Raw genomic sequence first — 16252 nt, 5'->3', positions numbered from 1 at the left:
AAATAAATGTAAATGAAAACTTACAGAAATTACCTTGAAAGAATAAGCTAAAGAAACCACCTGAGAGATGTGTCTGATCATCAATCTTTATTTATGCTATTTTTGGGGGGTTAAACATGGAAGCATTTGACTGTGTGAAGAGCATTAAAGTTACTGTAGCATTAATTATTTATACTGTAATTAAACAACCTCACATCACAAGTTTGTGGTAAGGCCAAGGAAGTTATAATAACAGGAGAAAGCTACTGTGTCTATTAGCATTCCCATTTATTTCAATGGCAGTTGCTTGACTGGCACAAACCGCCCCGCCATCTTTGCTCATCTAGTAGTTAGTGCTCTGGTTAAGTGTTATATAACTAACAGTTAATTCAGTATCTGTTATTCATCCATGTTTTTTTAAGCTAAACACCTGAGCTGTACAATACATGCCTGACACATCAATCTGGAGCCAAAGGAAAACAACAACATTAATTGGCTTTGATTAGCCATTATCAATAACTCATGAATCACAAAGACAAGAAAAAACTATTTCATTAACCACAGTTTTTAGCTAAAATGAACACTAGTGACAGCAACACCAACAACTTATATTTTTTACATAAATTGTTATTACAGGAACAGATTATTGATTAATAAAGACTTATTTTCATGTGGTTCCTTGGACAGTAGTATTTTATGATCTCAAAATACTTTAACCATAATGCATAATTCTAAACTAATACATTTCCAAGTTTGCATCACATAACCAGCTCCCTATGTGTTGGTTTTATGATGTAGTAAATTTGCTCAGAAGCTCACCTGATACAGCACTGCACTTATTGCACTTGCACCCGTGAAACACAAGTCACAACATTTGGAAAAAATAAAAAATAAAAAAAATAAATTAAAAAAAAACACTCAAAGACTTGTAGAAGCCAAATCCATTTTTCTCTCATGTTTGCTTTTGTTAACACTATCGGTTATAGGTTTAGGGTATAGGATTTACTGTAGGTGGTAAATTGTTTCCAAATATGATACAGCATTAACTTTTAGTCCCACTCATTGGACATTTCACTTTGGAACTGTAGCGATATGTACAACCACCTACATAATAAAGCTTTGCCAAATTCACGTTCATCAGTTTAGGATAAAACTTAACTGAATGTGATTTTAGCAGCACTGACTGGACATTTCAATTTGAAAATGTTACAAAACGTGCCAGAAGCAACGTTATATCATTTTGCAGAAATGTCACCACGGGACATTGATCTAATGAGCCTGTGCTGATATATGTCATTTTCAAGCTTTTAAGAGCCCTACAAAAAGCAACTGCATCTAGTATAACCAGGGGCGCAAAAAACATTTTCAAAGTGTATGTGTGTTGGGGGGGGGGGGGGGGACTGCATTAACTGTAAGCAAAAGCCCAGATAGTAAGATCAGATTTCCAGATATCAGACCACCACTTCAGGCTCACTGTCGGACAATTATATATTTAACTGATTGATTCAATTTGGTTTCATATACCAAAGACTATATTTAAAAGAGTTGGTGGGTTAGAAATTTTGTTGAAATGTGATTTCTAGATTTCTAAATTTCCTGTAAAGCTTTCAAATTTCCACAAATAGATACTTACATACAGGAAAATGATATTTACACACAACTTTCCATCACATGGAGCCACCTTGTGGAATAATTAATTATTACAATTGTAAAAATTGTTATAACATTATTAAACAATAATTATTACAATAAATATGAAGACAAGAATGTTTTGAGGAAAAAAAATTAAATCTTTATGTTGTCGATTTGATAGATGATGATGGTTAATTCAGTATATTGCATTCATAGACAAATTTACGATAAAATGTTCCTTTAGGGAATAAAATATTGTCTATAGAGCCATCCCTCTTGCACTAGAACAATTAATACCTACAATCTAAACCTACCCCTTACAATAGCCTTGCTAACTAGCCAAACCCTGAGCCATGGGATGAAGCAATTTGGCGGACCATGAATACCACAATCAAGTGAACTCACAAATTCCCCTGATGAATTGAGCATGAATTACATTAATTATAAACGACAAAAGTCAAATGATCTGAATTGAGATAAATGCTTAGTTTCACAAAATTCAGCTGTAAACGTGAGCAACATTATGAGTAGCTGTGTCAGTGTTGACTATGATTAGGGTTATTGGGCTTCTGAACCCCTGAGCAATTAACAAAGTTATATGCTCCGATGAGTCATCTTTCTCTCCATTACCTGTGTCCAAATGGGTTTCTTTTTACAGAAAACCAAGCATGCCTTCAGTCCACATGCCAATTGTAAAACATGGTAGGGCATCTGTTATGGAGTGAGCAGCTATCATGAAGCAGTCATCAGGTGTGCTGTTTGCTCTAATGGCCACGGAATATTAGACATTTTCCAGGAACAGAGACAGAAAATGCATTTGATTTCAGGAATTAAAATGCCTCCATACATACAGCTAAATATGAAAGCAGTTTATTGGAGAGGTTTGATGGAGTGATGGATTTATTATTGGAATATCTTGTATGTATACCAGGTCTGTTTCCCCATTTATTGGTAGTTTTTCTCTGAAAGAAAACCCGACAGCTTCCTTCTCAAAGAGTTTTCTTGTTTTTAGTCATTGACTTTGAGCTCATCTATATGCTAATGAGCAGGCAAAATATATTGCAGATATACATGTTAAACTGTACAGCACTTCTCCTCAGGGATAACGGAATGAAAACTAAAAACTAGTGGCTATTTCAAATAAAAGGGCAATCCTATCAATATTCTGTTTCAACAGTAAATATGCCAACAAAGGAAAGAAAACTGTGCTTGTCAAGATATTTCAATCAATCTTGTTAAGTGCAATAATCGGTAACACTTTATTTTAAGGACCAATTCTCAACATTAACTAGTTGCTTATTAGCATGCATATTACTGCATGACCGTATTTTAGAATCCTTAATCCACTAAATTGAACAATTTCCTTAATAACTATTAATAAGCAGCAAATTAGGTGATTACTGAGGCAAAAGTCATAGTTAATAGTTAGTTAACATTGAAAATTGCTCCCCAAACTAAAGTATGACCAATAATCTTTTACAGTTTTCTCAGTAAATTCCTCACATATACCATATTAGCTTGTTTCTTTTGTTTTGTTGCTGCATCTTTATATACATAAATTAACAGTATAATTTACATGGGCATCTTGCAAAATTATCACCTCTCTATTTGCAATAATTGTAAAAAAAAAAAAAAAAAAAAAAAAAAAAAAATTCTGTGCTCACTCATTTGCTGTTATTTGCTATCAACACTGTTTACTAACTAAAGGCTATTACTGGCTCTATGAGTGGATCATGGTCTACACTTCATCGTAATCACATCTGGGGTCAAGCAAGCTGCCTCCATGCAGCACAGCCAGCCTGTTATAAGGCAGCCTGACTCTGGTGCCAACCTTTGGAACAACCAACTTGAGACAAGCATGACTTATGTGAAGGCATTACTGACCCCGATATCCTTGCAGGGGACATAACAGCTCTGGAGGCAGCAAACTGACCTGATTAATACCACTTTCTCAAGTCTCCCTTAATAAATTCCCTCCATTATCATGAAAGGCTGGCCAAAGTATATCCAACCATTTGCAAATCTCATTCATTTTATCTGTTCACAGCGAGGAGAAGCAAACACCATGCCAACTGGCCTCTTTTCTATCCGGGGCAACAGTTTTACTTATGGCCCCCTCCACTAGTGCAACGCTAATGCCATTAGCTAGGCGGAAAAGGAGAACAAATGTGTGTTCTGCAGCAAGGGAAGGCAAACATGTCAAGCCTGGGATATTTCATTATGGAGGCCAGTAGGCACCTGAACCAACAAGATAGAAATAGTCAAGAGTCTTGGTCTTGTTTTTTTTTTTTTTTTTTTTTTTTAATCACTCTATTGGAGATGTTGTTTTTCAAGACTCTGTTTCAAGATGGAAAGTTCCTAACTCCAGTCATTGCTTTCCTTCTTTCTTCTTTTTTTTTTATTTATTTTTTTTTTTTTTTTTGAGTAGATATCTGCATATTTTTATTCTGCATCCTTTAGAGGATAGTTATAAAGATGTATAAGCATATGTATTTATTATTATTATTATTATTTCTTTTTTATGTTTTAATGCAGAGAACCTGAAGCAGCACATTGCATGAAAAGGTGGGTCAACTGGAACCAGCAAATGAGTTCAGTGTACCCGCTGTTTGTTTTATGTGTTTTTTATTTTTTATTTTTTTATTCATGTACAGCAGACAGAAAAGGCCTGTTGAATGTCATGACAGTGGCACAGTGAGATGCCTTTAGAGTCATCTACTTTTGTCGGTCCATTCATGCAGGCTTACTGATAATGCAACAGCAGGTCAGAGAGATTGTTAGTAGTGACCAGGGCTGGACTGGTAATCGGCATACCAGGCATTTTCCCGGTGGGCTGACGCACCGGGAAAAGGTTTATTTTTTATTTTTTTGCCTAGGACCATCACGCAGGGAAAGCGAGCAGCCTGTGGCCCATTGGTTTGTCTCCTGTATTGGCAGTGTAAACATCCAATCACAATGCGCTATACATGGAGCGGTGAAGTATTTTGCTCTGCCCATATAAAGATCGCTTCAATCCAACTTCTTCCTCGCAGGCTTTTCCCACGTTTTTACAGCAGCTTTATCAAGAACAGGCTTGATCTGAGGTGGGGGATGCGGGCCAAAGTGCCAGACAGGAGGAGGAGAAGAGAGCAGATGAATCGGTGAAGTGCTTGATAGGGACTCGAAACAGAGGCATGCATCTAACCTATCCTAATGTGTGAGCACGCACCATGAGTGTAGAATAAATTAACACTTTTTAATAAAACATAAATTCGTCCCCTGCGATTTTTTTGGTCAAGTCAAGTATGTTCATAGAGGTTTCCATGGCCCAAATGCAAAAAAAAAAAAAGACACGATATTGTTGGACGTGGCATTTTATTCTTTTCCAAAACAAGATGTGATATGAGTGTGATACATATGCTACATATTTTCTACCAGTCAAAAATTTTTGAACAGTAAGAAAGATCCAATAGAAAGATTGGCAAAGATCAGCATTTATCTGAAATAAATTAATTATTATAGAAATTAATACTTTTATTTAGCAAGGATGCTTTGAGCTGAACAAAAGTTACGATAAAGACTTTGCTGTATTTTAGTTCAAATAAATGCAGGTTTGGTGAGCAAAAGAGAATTCTTTGAAAAACATAAAAAATTTTAATGTTTAAAATCTATTGACTGGTATATATATATATATATATATATATATATAGTACAGGTCAAAAGTTTGGAAACATTACTATTTTTTATGGTTTTGAAAGAAGTTTCTTCCGCTCATCAAGCCTGCATTTATTTGATCAAAAATACAGAAAAAAAATGTAATATTGTGATATATTATTACAATTTTAAAATAATTGTTTTTAAATTTATTATACTTTAAATTATCATTTATTTCTGTGATGCAAAGCGTGATTTTTCGGATCATTATCCCATGATCCTTTAGAAATCATTCTAATATGATGATTCATTATCAAAGTTGGAAACAGTTCTGCTGCTTAATATTTTTTCAGAACATGTGATACTTTTTTAGGATACATGTGGATACATTTTAGGATTCATGTGATACTTTTTTAGGAAAAATGTTTGCTTGTTTTTTTTGAAGTGTTATAGCAAGAATTGTCCTGAACTGCACATTTAATTTAATTTTATTTTTGTTAATTATATTTTGATTGAGTGTTTTATTTTATTTTATTTTATTTTATTTTATTTTATGATTTTTATTTTATTTTTATTTTTATCGCCTTATTGTATTGGGTATTATTATTTTTATTTTATTTTATTTTATTTTCTTTATTTTATTTTATTTCTTTATTTTATTTTATTTTTATTTTTTTTATTTTAATTTCGACTTTCCACGACATTTGAAAGTGAAAGTGAAAGTGAAAGTGATCGTGGAAAACGTGACATAACAGCCAAGTATGGTAAACCCATACTCGAATTCGTGCTCTGCTTTTTTTTAATCCACCCACTCCATCACAAGTGCACTCACACAGCAGTGACCTACCACACACCGTGAACACAACACCCCGTATCACAGCAGTGGGCCGCCATTTATGCTGCAGCAGGTGCCCTGGGGGAGCAGTTGGGGGTTCGGTGCCTTGCTCAAGGGCACCTCAAGTTGTGGTATTGAGGGTGGAGAGAGCACTGTACATTCACTCCCCCCACCTGCAATTCCTGGCGGCCCGAGACTCGACTTCACAACCCTTGGATTGCAAGTCCGACTCTCTAACCATTACGCCACGACTTCCCCCTATTTATTTATTATGGTGTTTTTTGAGCTCACCTCACTTTACAGTATGGACACCTACAATATAATATATATATATATATCATATATAATATACTATATATCTATATATATATTATATTATTATTATGTTTAACTAAATCATGTTCAGCTATAAGCAGCATAGAATAGTTAAGTTATTGCATTTTTTGCACCTTTAATACATTTAATAATAATAATAATAACTAATAATAATAATAATAATAATAGAACAAGACTTGGTTGACATGGGGAACCACTTTAAATAAACTAATGTTTATATAATGAGTAATGTTCCACAGAGCCAGTGTTCACACTTTTTGGAAATTCAACCTTCAAGTTTCTGATTTTTGTCTCTGCATATTAAAGAAGACAGAAGAAAGTATTTAAACTCTAAAAAAAAGAAGAAGAAGAAGAAAAACTTTAAAATAGAGAATCAGCTAAAGGCAAGATAAGTCACAACTAAACACTGTAAGTTGCCAACTCAATTTCAAAGATTTTAAAAGAAAGGAGCGCAGACACTCAATATACTCTTAAAAGATGCTTCCCGTTGTCATTTGTCTGTGAGAACACATTGAATTTAAAACTCAGTCTATGTCTCTCACACTTCAAAGCACAACAAATTGCCTGAGTGAGCATCTTGCCTTAACAACAAGCATTAAGAGGAGCAGAGGAGGCTGACAGCACTTTCACAACATCACAGAGTCAGAGTTCGTTTGCCACAGGAATGCTAGAGGATATACTTGACACACTTATTGTACCATAATCATCATGCCATCTTTGATTAAGTCTTTTTCTCTCAGCTCTTAAATTGAGACTGAAATGTTGGTCTGTATATACCGCCCTCACCTAAGTCTTTGAAAACGATGTTGATAGCAGAAACTGTGTCATAAATTATGAAACGCCTGTCTGAATACAGTATGAGAATCGCAACACGTTACTTGAAATTCTCCATTCAGAGGCTTGGACGAGTAATATGCCGTAATCGGGTAACAACACGACTTCAGAGGGAGATTAATGTTCTTTGATTAACATTAATGATGTTGATAGGCAGTGCGTTTATTAGGCTGTTGTCTCTTTAAGCAAAAATACTGTACTCTTTCTCATCTGTTTACATTCATGTAAGACAAAAACGGCTGTGTTTATGATGATATACTGATCTAGTTTTCTGTATATTGGTTGGCAAATATGAAAGAATTCAGTTTCGGCTTGGAACAACCTTTTCTACATTGGAAATACGGTCCGAGAACGGACACAAACCGGGAACCCGCAGTGCGACCGCCGACCGCCGCTCTCTGTGCACGTGCTTGCGCTTCATGTGTGCTGCACACAAACAGGGTGGAAATTCTTTCTGTTCCTGCACTTAATCCTTTTTAATCAAATTGAAATGTGAAAGCAGAAATCTTTAAACAGAATTGAAATGCACGCGTCTTATCGAATACTCGGTTCTTGGAAATTTGGAAACGGTTCTAAAATGGAACCGGTTTTCGATACCCAACCCTAAGTAGAATAGTAAAGAAGATTTTTAAGTGTAATCACTGTCCTTGGCAATTTATGAACTGTACATGAACGTCAAAAGAATATACATGCACTGCAAAAACTCGGGAGCATCGATTCTGCCTATGCTCCCTTACCGGAAATTGCGTCACATTTCTGCGGTATCCGTTCGAGGTGCCATAGTGGATCAGGAGACTCGGAAGGCCATGGAGGATCTGGAGACTCAGGAGGCCATGGTGGATCTGGAACTTGGGGCCTGGAGCCCTCCCTGGGCTTAACGCGGAATCAGGAGCCCTCCCTGGGCTTAATTGGGGGTCAGGAGCCCTCCCTGGGCTAAACAAGGAATTAGGAGCCCTGCCTGGGCTTAACTGAGGATCAGAGGCCCTCCCTGGGCTAAACGGGGAATCAGGAGCCCTCACTGGGCTAAACGGGGAATCAGGAGCCCTCACTGGGCTAAAAGGGGAATCAGGAGCCCTCACTGGGCTAAACGGGGAATCAGGAGCCCTCCCTGGTCTTAACTGGGGATCAGGGAAGTTCTTATGACATGCTGGCACTGGAAGGCGCTGTAGAGGAGCAGGCACAGCAAGGCTCTTTCTAGGAGCTGGCACTGGGAGCGGTGTGTGTGGATGGGGATGGGGAGGGAGCGAGCTCTGGCACTGGAGATGACACAGGAGTGAGCTCTGGTGCTGGAGATGACACGGGAGCGAGCTCTGGGGCTGGAGCCATCACGGGAGTAAGCTCTGGGGCTGGAGCCGACACTGGAGCAGCTGGCAGACTTTCCATAGGGGAGCGGCTAGCGGGTTAGAGCGCTAAATGGCCGGCGGGCATGACAACGGCACGACCGGCACACTGGACTTCGGAGCGGTCGGTGAACTTGGGGTTGCCTCGGCCGGTGGGCTGGTTCTGGCACGGGGCAGGATGCTTTCCAGACACCGGAGGATTCCTTCCCTTCAGCTAAGTCCCGTGGTGTCTGGGAGGCCCACGGGATGATGGTAGTTGGCCTCCTGCCAGAACAGCGAGTTGAGGGTGGAGTCATCGAGGGGCGTAGCCGCAGCGAAAAATAATAACAATCAGAACATAAACAACCTTCTACAGTTGAGTGGTAAGTGATGCAAATATTTTATAATTTTTTTTTTTTTTTTTCTCTATCAAATATATAATTAAAATAATTTTGTAAATGGTAATTAATGCAGAAATCTTTCAGTGTGGTTGGTTTGGAAATGACAGTTGTGTGAATGTGCCAAATGGTTTTATCTCTTTAATGTTTTAGAAATGCAAACCACATTTTTCCTTTTTTTTTTTCTTTTTTTTTTTTAGTGTGGATCAATACAACAGCATTATTTCAATAAAACGTGTTTGAATAAAATTAAACCTTACAAATAATGATGATGTCCCAGCATGAGAGTTTTGTTTAGTGAAAGTACTATTGTAAAACATTTCTCATAAACACTGTCATATCTATACACACAAATCATTAATTTGAATTAGAAATGTACAAAAATAAATAAATAAATAAATAAATAAAAATCACATTTACATATACAATTATGCCACTTTATCAGTCAGACACACAGTGAGGGAAGCAAGCAATGCATCAGGACTGAATCAGGGGAAAGACCGGGCATGTCCAGACTCAAACTTGCATGACTCAACAAGCACGTGTTCAACTATATATATATATATATAGATATATATATATATATATATATATATATATATATATATACTGTAATTCTACATATATATATATATATCTATAATATATATATACTGTATATATACATAATAGCCATATATATATATAGCCACTGTAATTATTAATTATAGTTGTAATGCATTTCCCTACAGATTAAAAGTGGCAAAATATGGATGTATATTAAAATACTAAATATTTTATGTTCAGTCTGTTTATTCCCTAATAATATAGACACACAACATGCTGTGTACTTCTTACTGAATTTATTTCACTGAATACTGTAATATGTGAAAACAGCCTGCAGTTTAATGCCCTAGTTTTGGCTGAACTGACTCATAAAAATGACTTTCATTGGTGTAACCCAATGTATTCAAGCTGATGCTAAATAATATCAATGATATGAATAAAACCATTTAATTGAGATAGTACTGTGTGAAGCACAGGTTAAATAAGGTCGAAATAGCACTTTAAGGTAAGAATTGCAGGTTATCACTTTTTACAGTGTAATAAAGTAGTAATAACTGATTTTTGGACAATGACACTGTGTATTTGACACTTGTAATCTTATTATATGTATAACTGAATTGAAATAAATTGAATTTAAAATAATCAAATGCGTGATGTTAATAATATGTTGATAATAAATGTATAATGTTACTTATATACACATTTCCAGCCAGTCACTATATGCCCACTAAGAGTCCAAACTCAAGCTAAATATGTCACTGAGTAAGTGACTAAAAACTGCAAGTCAGAGTTTAACCAGTGTCTCTGTATACAGGTACAATAAAATAAAGTGATACAAAGGGTGTTCACTCAGCAAAAGAATATGTGTTACCCTTTGGCGCAAAGCCCAGTGGAGTAAGGCATTATTAGAGTGAAAATTTATGGTGCTGTTTGCCTCTGTTAATTCATTATTTATTTATTTTCCAGAGCTTACCCTTGACTCTAATGAAGTGCTGCACCATATCAATTTGAAAGCTGGCTAAGCTGCTACTCAAAAAACGCAACTAGTGTCAGACTATGTTTTTGCACACTGTCAAACACCCTTGAACATGCTTTGTATGGTCTGCATTTCCGAGAAGTGTGTGTGCAGAGAGAGCGAGGGATGAAAAGCAAGAGACAGAATGTGTCTGCACATCTATGTCTATATAACTGTGTTTATGATGCATTTTTTAGCACTTCTATATGTAAGCATGTTAAGCAACCAGCCACTTCAGCACCACAGACAGCGCATGTTAAAACTGAAATGGATAAAACCTTTCACAAACAAAAATATTTGTTATGCTGAGCTATTGTAATACACCTTCCTTCATTTTAATCAACATCCCATTTTGCTATACATTGCAAAAACCACATCAACATGTTTCCTGCTGACACCCGAGTAACTGGATTAATCAATTACAATGATGATTCATCATACATAAAAGAGAACACGGATGTGAAGTGGTGCCATGACAACAACTTGCTGCTGGATGCCAACCAGACATACAGTAGGCAGTCATTACTGTCATGTGAAGCACAGCTAGCCTCACACCGTCTGTGCATCAGTAAAAATAAGGCAATAGTTACAATCTCTCATCTACTCCAGGTACTACGGGCAATATATTTGGTGCAAATCTTTTAATTGACCATGAATGGCATACAATCTGTTCCCATTTGTTATGCACACTCCATTTTTATTGAGTTTTTTATTGGTTAATTTTTTGTTTACGGTTAAGAAGAGGGGTGTTTTGAGGGTTTTTAAGAGAAGATAGAATAGGAAATGGCCCATCAGCTGCAGAACACTTCATTGTTATCTGGGCACTGGCAAATCAAAGGCTGAGTGGGATCCAGGTCATCTTATGTAAATGTGCCCACTGTGCTGTATTGAATCTATTTTACAGTACAGTACATTTTATTATGTTCACACACCATTGTCTGTTCAATGTGGTGGTGCCTACACACTATAGAAAGTGCTGATGGAGCATTTGATGGTGTAAAATGTGTTTTGAAGGTGTGAAATCAAGCACCTCTCTAACATTCTTATTGGTCAGTGGATGTCTATCAGAGAATGCCATTTTCTCAACATTTGATTGCATGGTGGAGCATCATGTTTGCAAAACCTTGCATTTTTCCTCTATGTCCTCATGAACGGTGTTATTTATTTATTTATTTATTGATGGAAATATTGTTTAAATTTAGTCAATATTTTGCCATTTAATTTTAATGCATATTTTTTTCCTGACATTTTTCTAGTACGTTTGCATGACAACGATGTACTAAAAACGGAAAAGTTTTTAGAAATCTTTGCATACAGACGACATTGTCAAAATGATCCGCTTTCACACAGATCCTAAAAAATGACTAAACACTTTGCATTGTGGCCAGTTGTTGGTGATGCCACTTTATAAATAAACACTGTGCCTGCACACATACCTAAAGACTGAACATTTAATATGCATGTGCTTGGCGTCACAGTCCAAAAACATTTACTAGGGACCATTTAGAGCCCTGAACTGTGACATCAGAGCAGCAAACAAGGAAAATGTTCATTTCACACTTTTTTTTTTTTTCTTTTATTATTCTTATTGTTTTTTTATGATTGTGTGCTGAGAAAATATTCTTCTTTTGGGGGGGGGGGGGGGCAATTGATTTGTCTGCTGTCATTAATTTATTTAGATATCCCCAGAATACATGCATGGCTCTTTGTAAGAGTTATAGCCAGAATAGAATTGTTTTCTCCTTCCGTGCACTTTTAACCATAGGGACTGATGGAGCTTTTTATTTATTTATTTATTTATTTATTTTTTACTGTATAACCCAGATGAATAGTGCTTATACGTTGGATCATGGTAGAATGACAGGGAAACAAATAGTCTCTTTGATTCTGCCAGGCAAGTGCATACATCATGGACACAATGAGGTTATTGATATCGTGCCGCAGTGTCCATCAAGATAAGATTTAAGCACAGCACATATTTCAACATGTGTACCATGCAATTTTAATCCTGTCAATAAAACAGGGGTTGTGTACAGTGAGTTCACTTACAGGGCCTTAAAATTTGATGTCACATGTCAGGTCCAATTCAACATTTCAGCGTAAATCACCAGCAATGACAGAACATGAAGGTGTGCACGACTCTGAGAGGCTCAATCTTTTTTTTTTTTTTTATCAAGGTTGGTGAATAAGGTACAAGCTCTTTTTCAGCTCTTTTTCAGGCTATTCATGTCCTGGTGGGAATGCACAGATGCTCTCCCACCGTCTGAGTCACTAGGATGAATGTACAGCTGTCAAAGTGATAAATGAGCTACTTAAAATATTCATATGAAAATGGGGAAATATATATATATATATATATATATATATATATATATAGACATATATATATATATAGATATATATATATTATTATATATTATTTTCTTTTTTTTTCTTTTTTCTTTTACTGGTTTTTTTTTTTTTTGGTTCTTTACTGGTTGAGCTTCACTTTATAAAGTCTTAAAAAACGGGCCACCTTCACTTTAGGTCACACAATCTGAGCACACTTTGGTTCGAGTGCATTTCAGTGACTTTATAAATAATTTTTTTTAAAACATGTGGCCACCTTCGACTTTATAAATAATTTTTTTAGTACAGTAAAAGCATATAGAGTACACTTCAGCTCAAAAAAAAAAAGGAAAAGAAAAAAGAAAAAGAGTGGTTTTAATATTAAGCAATGCCATAGAAGATTCGTTTTTCTTTTCTTTTTTGTTTCTTTGTTGTTTTTTCTTTTTTTTTTTGAAGATACCAACTTTTCCTTTAATGGGGATCACTTGACCCCAGGCCTCTTTTAGCAGCTGTCGCTGAAAGCAATGCCATAGAAGAACCATTTTGAAGAACCAACTTTTAAGGGATCACTTGACCCCAGGCTCTTTTTGTTGTTTTATAATGTTCATTATAATTTTACATATTCAATATTATATTCAAAAAACATCCCTCTGTTTTAGGGCTCTAACCTAACATAACCATATCTGTAGTATTGCGAGAACCACTAGTAGTTCACATGACATGGGACATAATTCTCATGAGAACTTTGATGATTCCCGTGCCATGGGGGAGGGGAAAACATCATTTTTGCGAGAACTTTGATGTTTCCCGTGCCGTGGGGGAGGGGAAAACCTAATTCTCATGGTTTACCAAACAAAGGGGAGGAGCAAACATTATAAAAGCATGAACAGAAGCCTCCTAAACCATTTCTCTTTGTGCTCTGTGTGCTCTCTATGTTCTCCATCTCTCTCATTTGAAAATGACATCTAAGCAAAGATTTTCTGTCAATGAGATTTTGTCACAGGTTTTTGACAGTGAAAGTGACATAGAGGAGAATGTGTCTGAGACAGATGATAATATTGAGGACCCTGATTATGAGGCATCCTCCTCAGATGAGAATGAGACTCCTAATGTTGACCCTCCTGTTGTCTCTCAACCACCCACAAACCCATTACCTTCCAAAAATGGAAAGTTATCATGGTCCCGCTCATCACCTGAACAACAGGGTAGACTTAGTGCTGCTAATGTCATCAAAATGGTTCCAGGGCCCACTAGATATGCTGTCAGCCATGTCCAAGATATAAAATCAGCATTTCATCTTTTCATCACACCATCAATTGAAAAGGATGTACTTGAAATGACAAACTTAGAGGGTAGGCGTGTGTATGGGGATGGTTGGAAAGACTTCGATGTGACTGACTTGCAAGCCTACATTGGGTTGCTCATTTTGGCAGGAGTCTACAAGTCAAAAGGAGAAGCAACAGCAAGCCTTTGGAATGCTGACACTGGAAGGGCAATATTTCCAGCCACCATGTCTCTAAAGACATTCCATGTTTTCTCCAGTGTCATACGCTTGGATGACAAAGAAACAAGACAGGGCAGATGAGAGCATAACAAACGCGCAGCAATACGGGATGTATGGGACAAGTGGGTCCGGCGATTACCCTTTCTTTACAATCCAGGCCCCCACATCACTGTGGATGAATGTCTGGTTCCATTTCGTGGGCGCTGTCCTTTCAGACAATATATACCAAGCAAACCAGCCAAATATGGCATAAAAATATGGGCCGCATGTGATGCACAGTCCAGCTATGCCTGGAATATGCATATGAAAAAAATCAGGGCATGAGGGTGGTACTAGACATGGCTGAGGGACTAAATGGCCATAACATTACATGTGATATTTTTTTCACATCGTACGCCCTGGGTGAAGAACTGCTAAAAAGGAAGGTTACCATGTTGGGGACAGTGAGAAAAAATAAGCCAGAACTTCCCTCTGAGCTTCTTGCGATGAAGAACAGGAAGGTAACATCTTCAATGTTTGCCTTCACTGAAAAAGCCACTGTTGTCTCCTATTGCCCCAAGAAAGGGAAAAATGTCCTGCTAATGAGCACTATGCACAAAGATGCTGTTCTGAGCACCAGAGAAGACCGAAAACCACAAATGGTGCTGGATTACAATGAGACAAAGGGAGGGGTTGATAATTTGGACAAGGTTACAGCCACCTACAGCTGCCGATGCATGATTGCCCATTGGCCCCTTGTCATTTTCTTCAACATCATTGATGTGAGCGCCTACAATGCCTTTGTGTTATGGAGTGAAATAAACAAGGACTGGAACAGCGGAAAACTGAGTCGAAGGAGAATTTTCCTGGAGCAGCTGGGTTACAAGCTAGTGAAACCTCACATCGAGAGAAGACGGTGCCTTCCAATAGCATCAACGGCTGCTGCAACTGTTGTGAAGGACATCCAAATGGAGACGCACACTCCATTGGTTCAAACTGCATGCAGGAAACGTGGCAGGTGCCAGGTCTGTCCCAATAGAAATGACACCAAGACCAGCAACACTTAAAAAATACATCTGCAAGGAGCACACACACACTTTCTGCACATCATGTGCAAAGTAGTGCAGACAAAAGGCTGGAATGTACCTTATGGTGAGCTGTAGAAAGAAAGAAAGAAAGAAAAACAAAAAAAAACAATATGCTGTTCATATTCTGTCGATGCTGTTTGTATTCTGTCTAAGTCATATCTTTGCATAAAGTATTTACAGTCTCAAAATAATTCCTGACAAAATGCTCAAATTTACTTTTTATAGGTGGTTTTGTAAATCCATCTTTCTTTCTTTCTTTCTTTCTTTCTTTCTTTCTTTAACTGTTATGTGTTCCTTACTGTTGTTCTGATGGTAATGATGTTCTGTTTTAGAAATAAAATCCTTCTGAATGTTTGAAATTGTTTGTTTTTGTTGGGGTCAAATTGACCCCTCACATTATGTATGTTGCAATCCTTGATAACAAAAAGGACTGTTATGTGTTCCTTACTGATGTTTTGATTGTAATGAAGTTCTGTTTAAAAATAAAATCCTTCTAAATGTTTGAAATTGTGTTTGTTTTTCCCGGGGTCAAATTGACCCCAAACACAACTCGTGTTACTATCCTTAATAAAATAAATAGTTTTTCTTTCCAAATGTTATAGATTACAAATATCTATACTTAGAAATATTATGAAACATATAAAAAACCAAAAAATATATATATATACTTTTCCAATTTTAGGTGTATCAGTAAGATTTTATGGTTTATTTGTAAATGTGTCCATAGTCGTGCAATGGATATTCTGGATGTACAGTCGTGGCCAAAAGTTTTGAGAATTACATAAATATTAGTTTTCAAAAAGTTTGCTGCTTAACTGCTTTTAGA

General features: G+C 36.7%; 1 protein-coding gene across 1 annotated transcript; it reads left to right on the top strand.

Moving 5' to 3' along the window:
• The first annotated feature begins 13477 nt into the window (after positions 1-13477).
• On the top strand, positions 13478-15911 carry LOC122147399 (piggyBac transposable element-derived protein 4-like). The gene has a single exon (XM_042769739.1). It carries the CDS (start codon positions 14680-14682, stop codon positions 15403-15405), a length of 726 nt encoding a protein of 241 aa, XP_042625673.1. The 5' UTR covers positions 13478-14679; the 3' UTR covers positions 15406-15911.
• The last annotated feature ends 341 nt before the right edge of the window (positions 15912-16252 follow it).

This window comes from Cyprinus carpio, chromosome A14, assembly GCF_018340385.1.
Source record: "Cyprinus carpio isolate SPL01 chromosome A14, ASM1834038v1, whole genome shotgun sequence".
Classification (NCBI taxonomy): domain Eukaryota; kingdom Metazoa; phylum Chordata; class Actinopteri; order Cypriniformes; family Cyprinidae; genus Cyprinus; species Cyprinus carpio.
The sequence above is the reverse complement of the archived record's forward strand: the minus strand, read 5'-3'. Positions and strand labels throughout refer to the sequence as shown.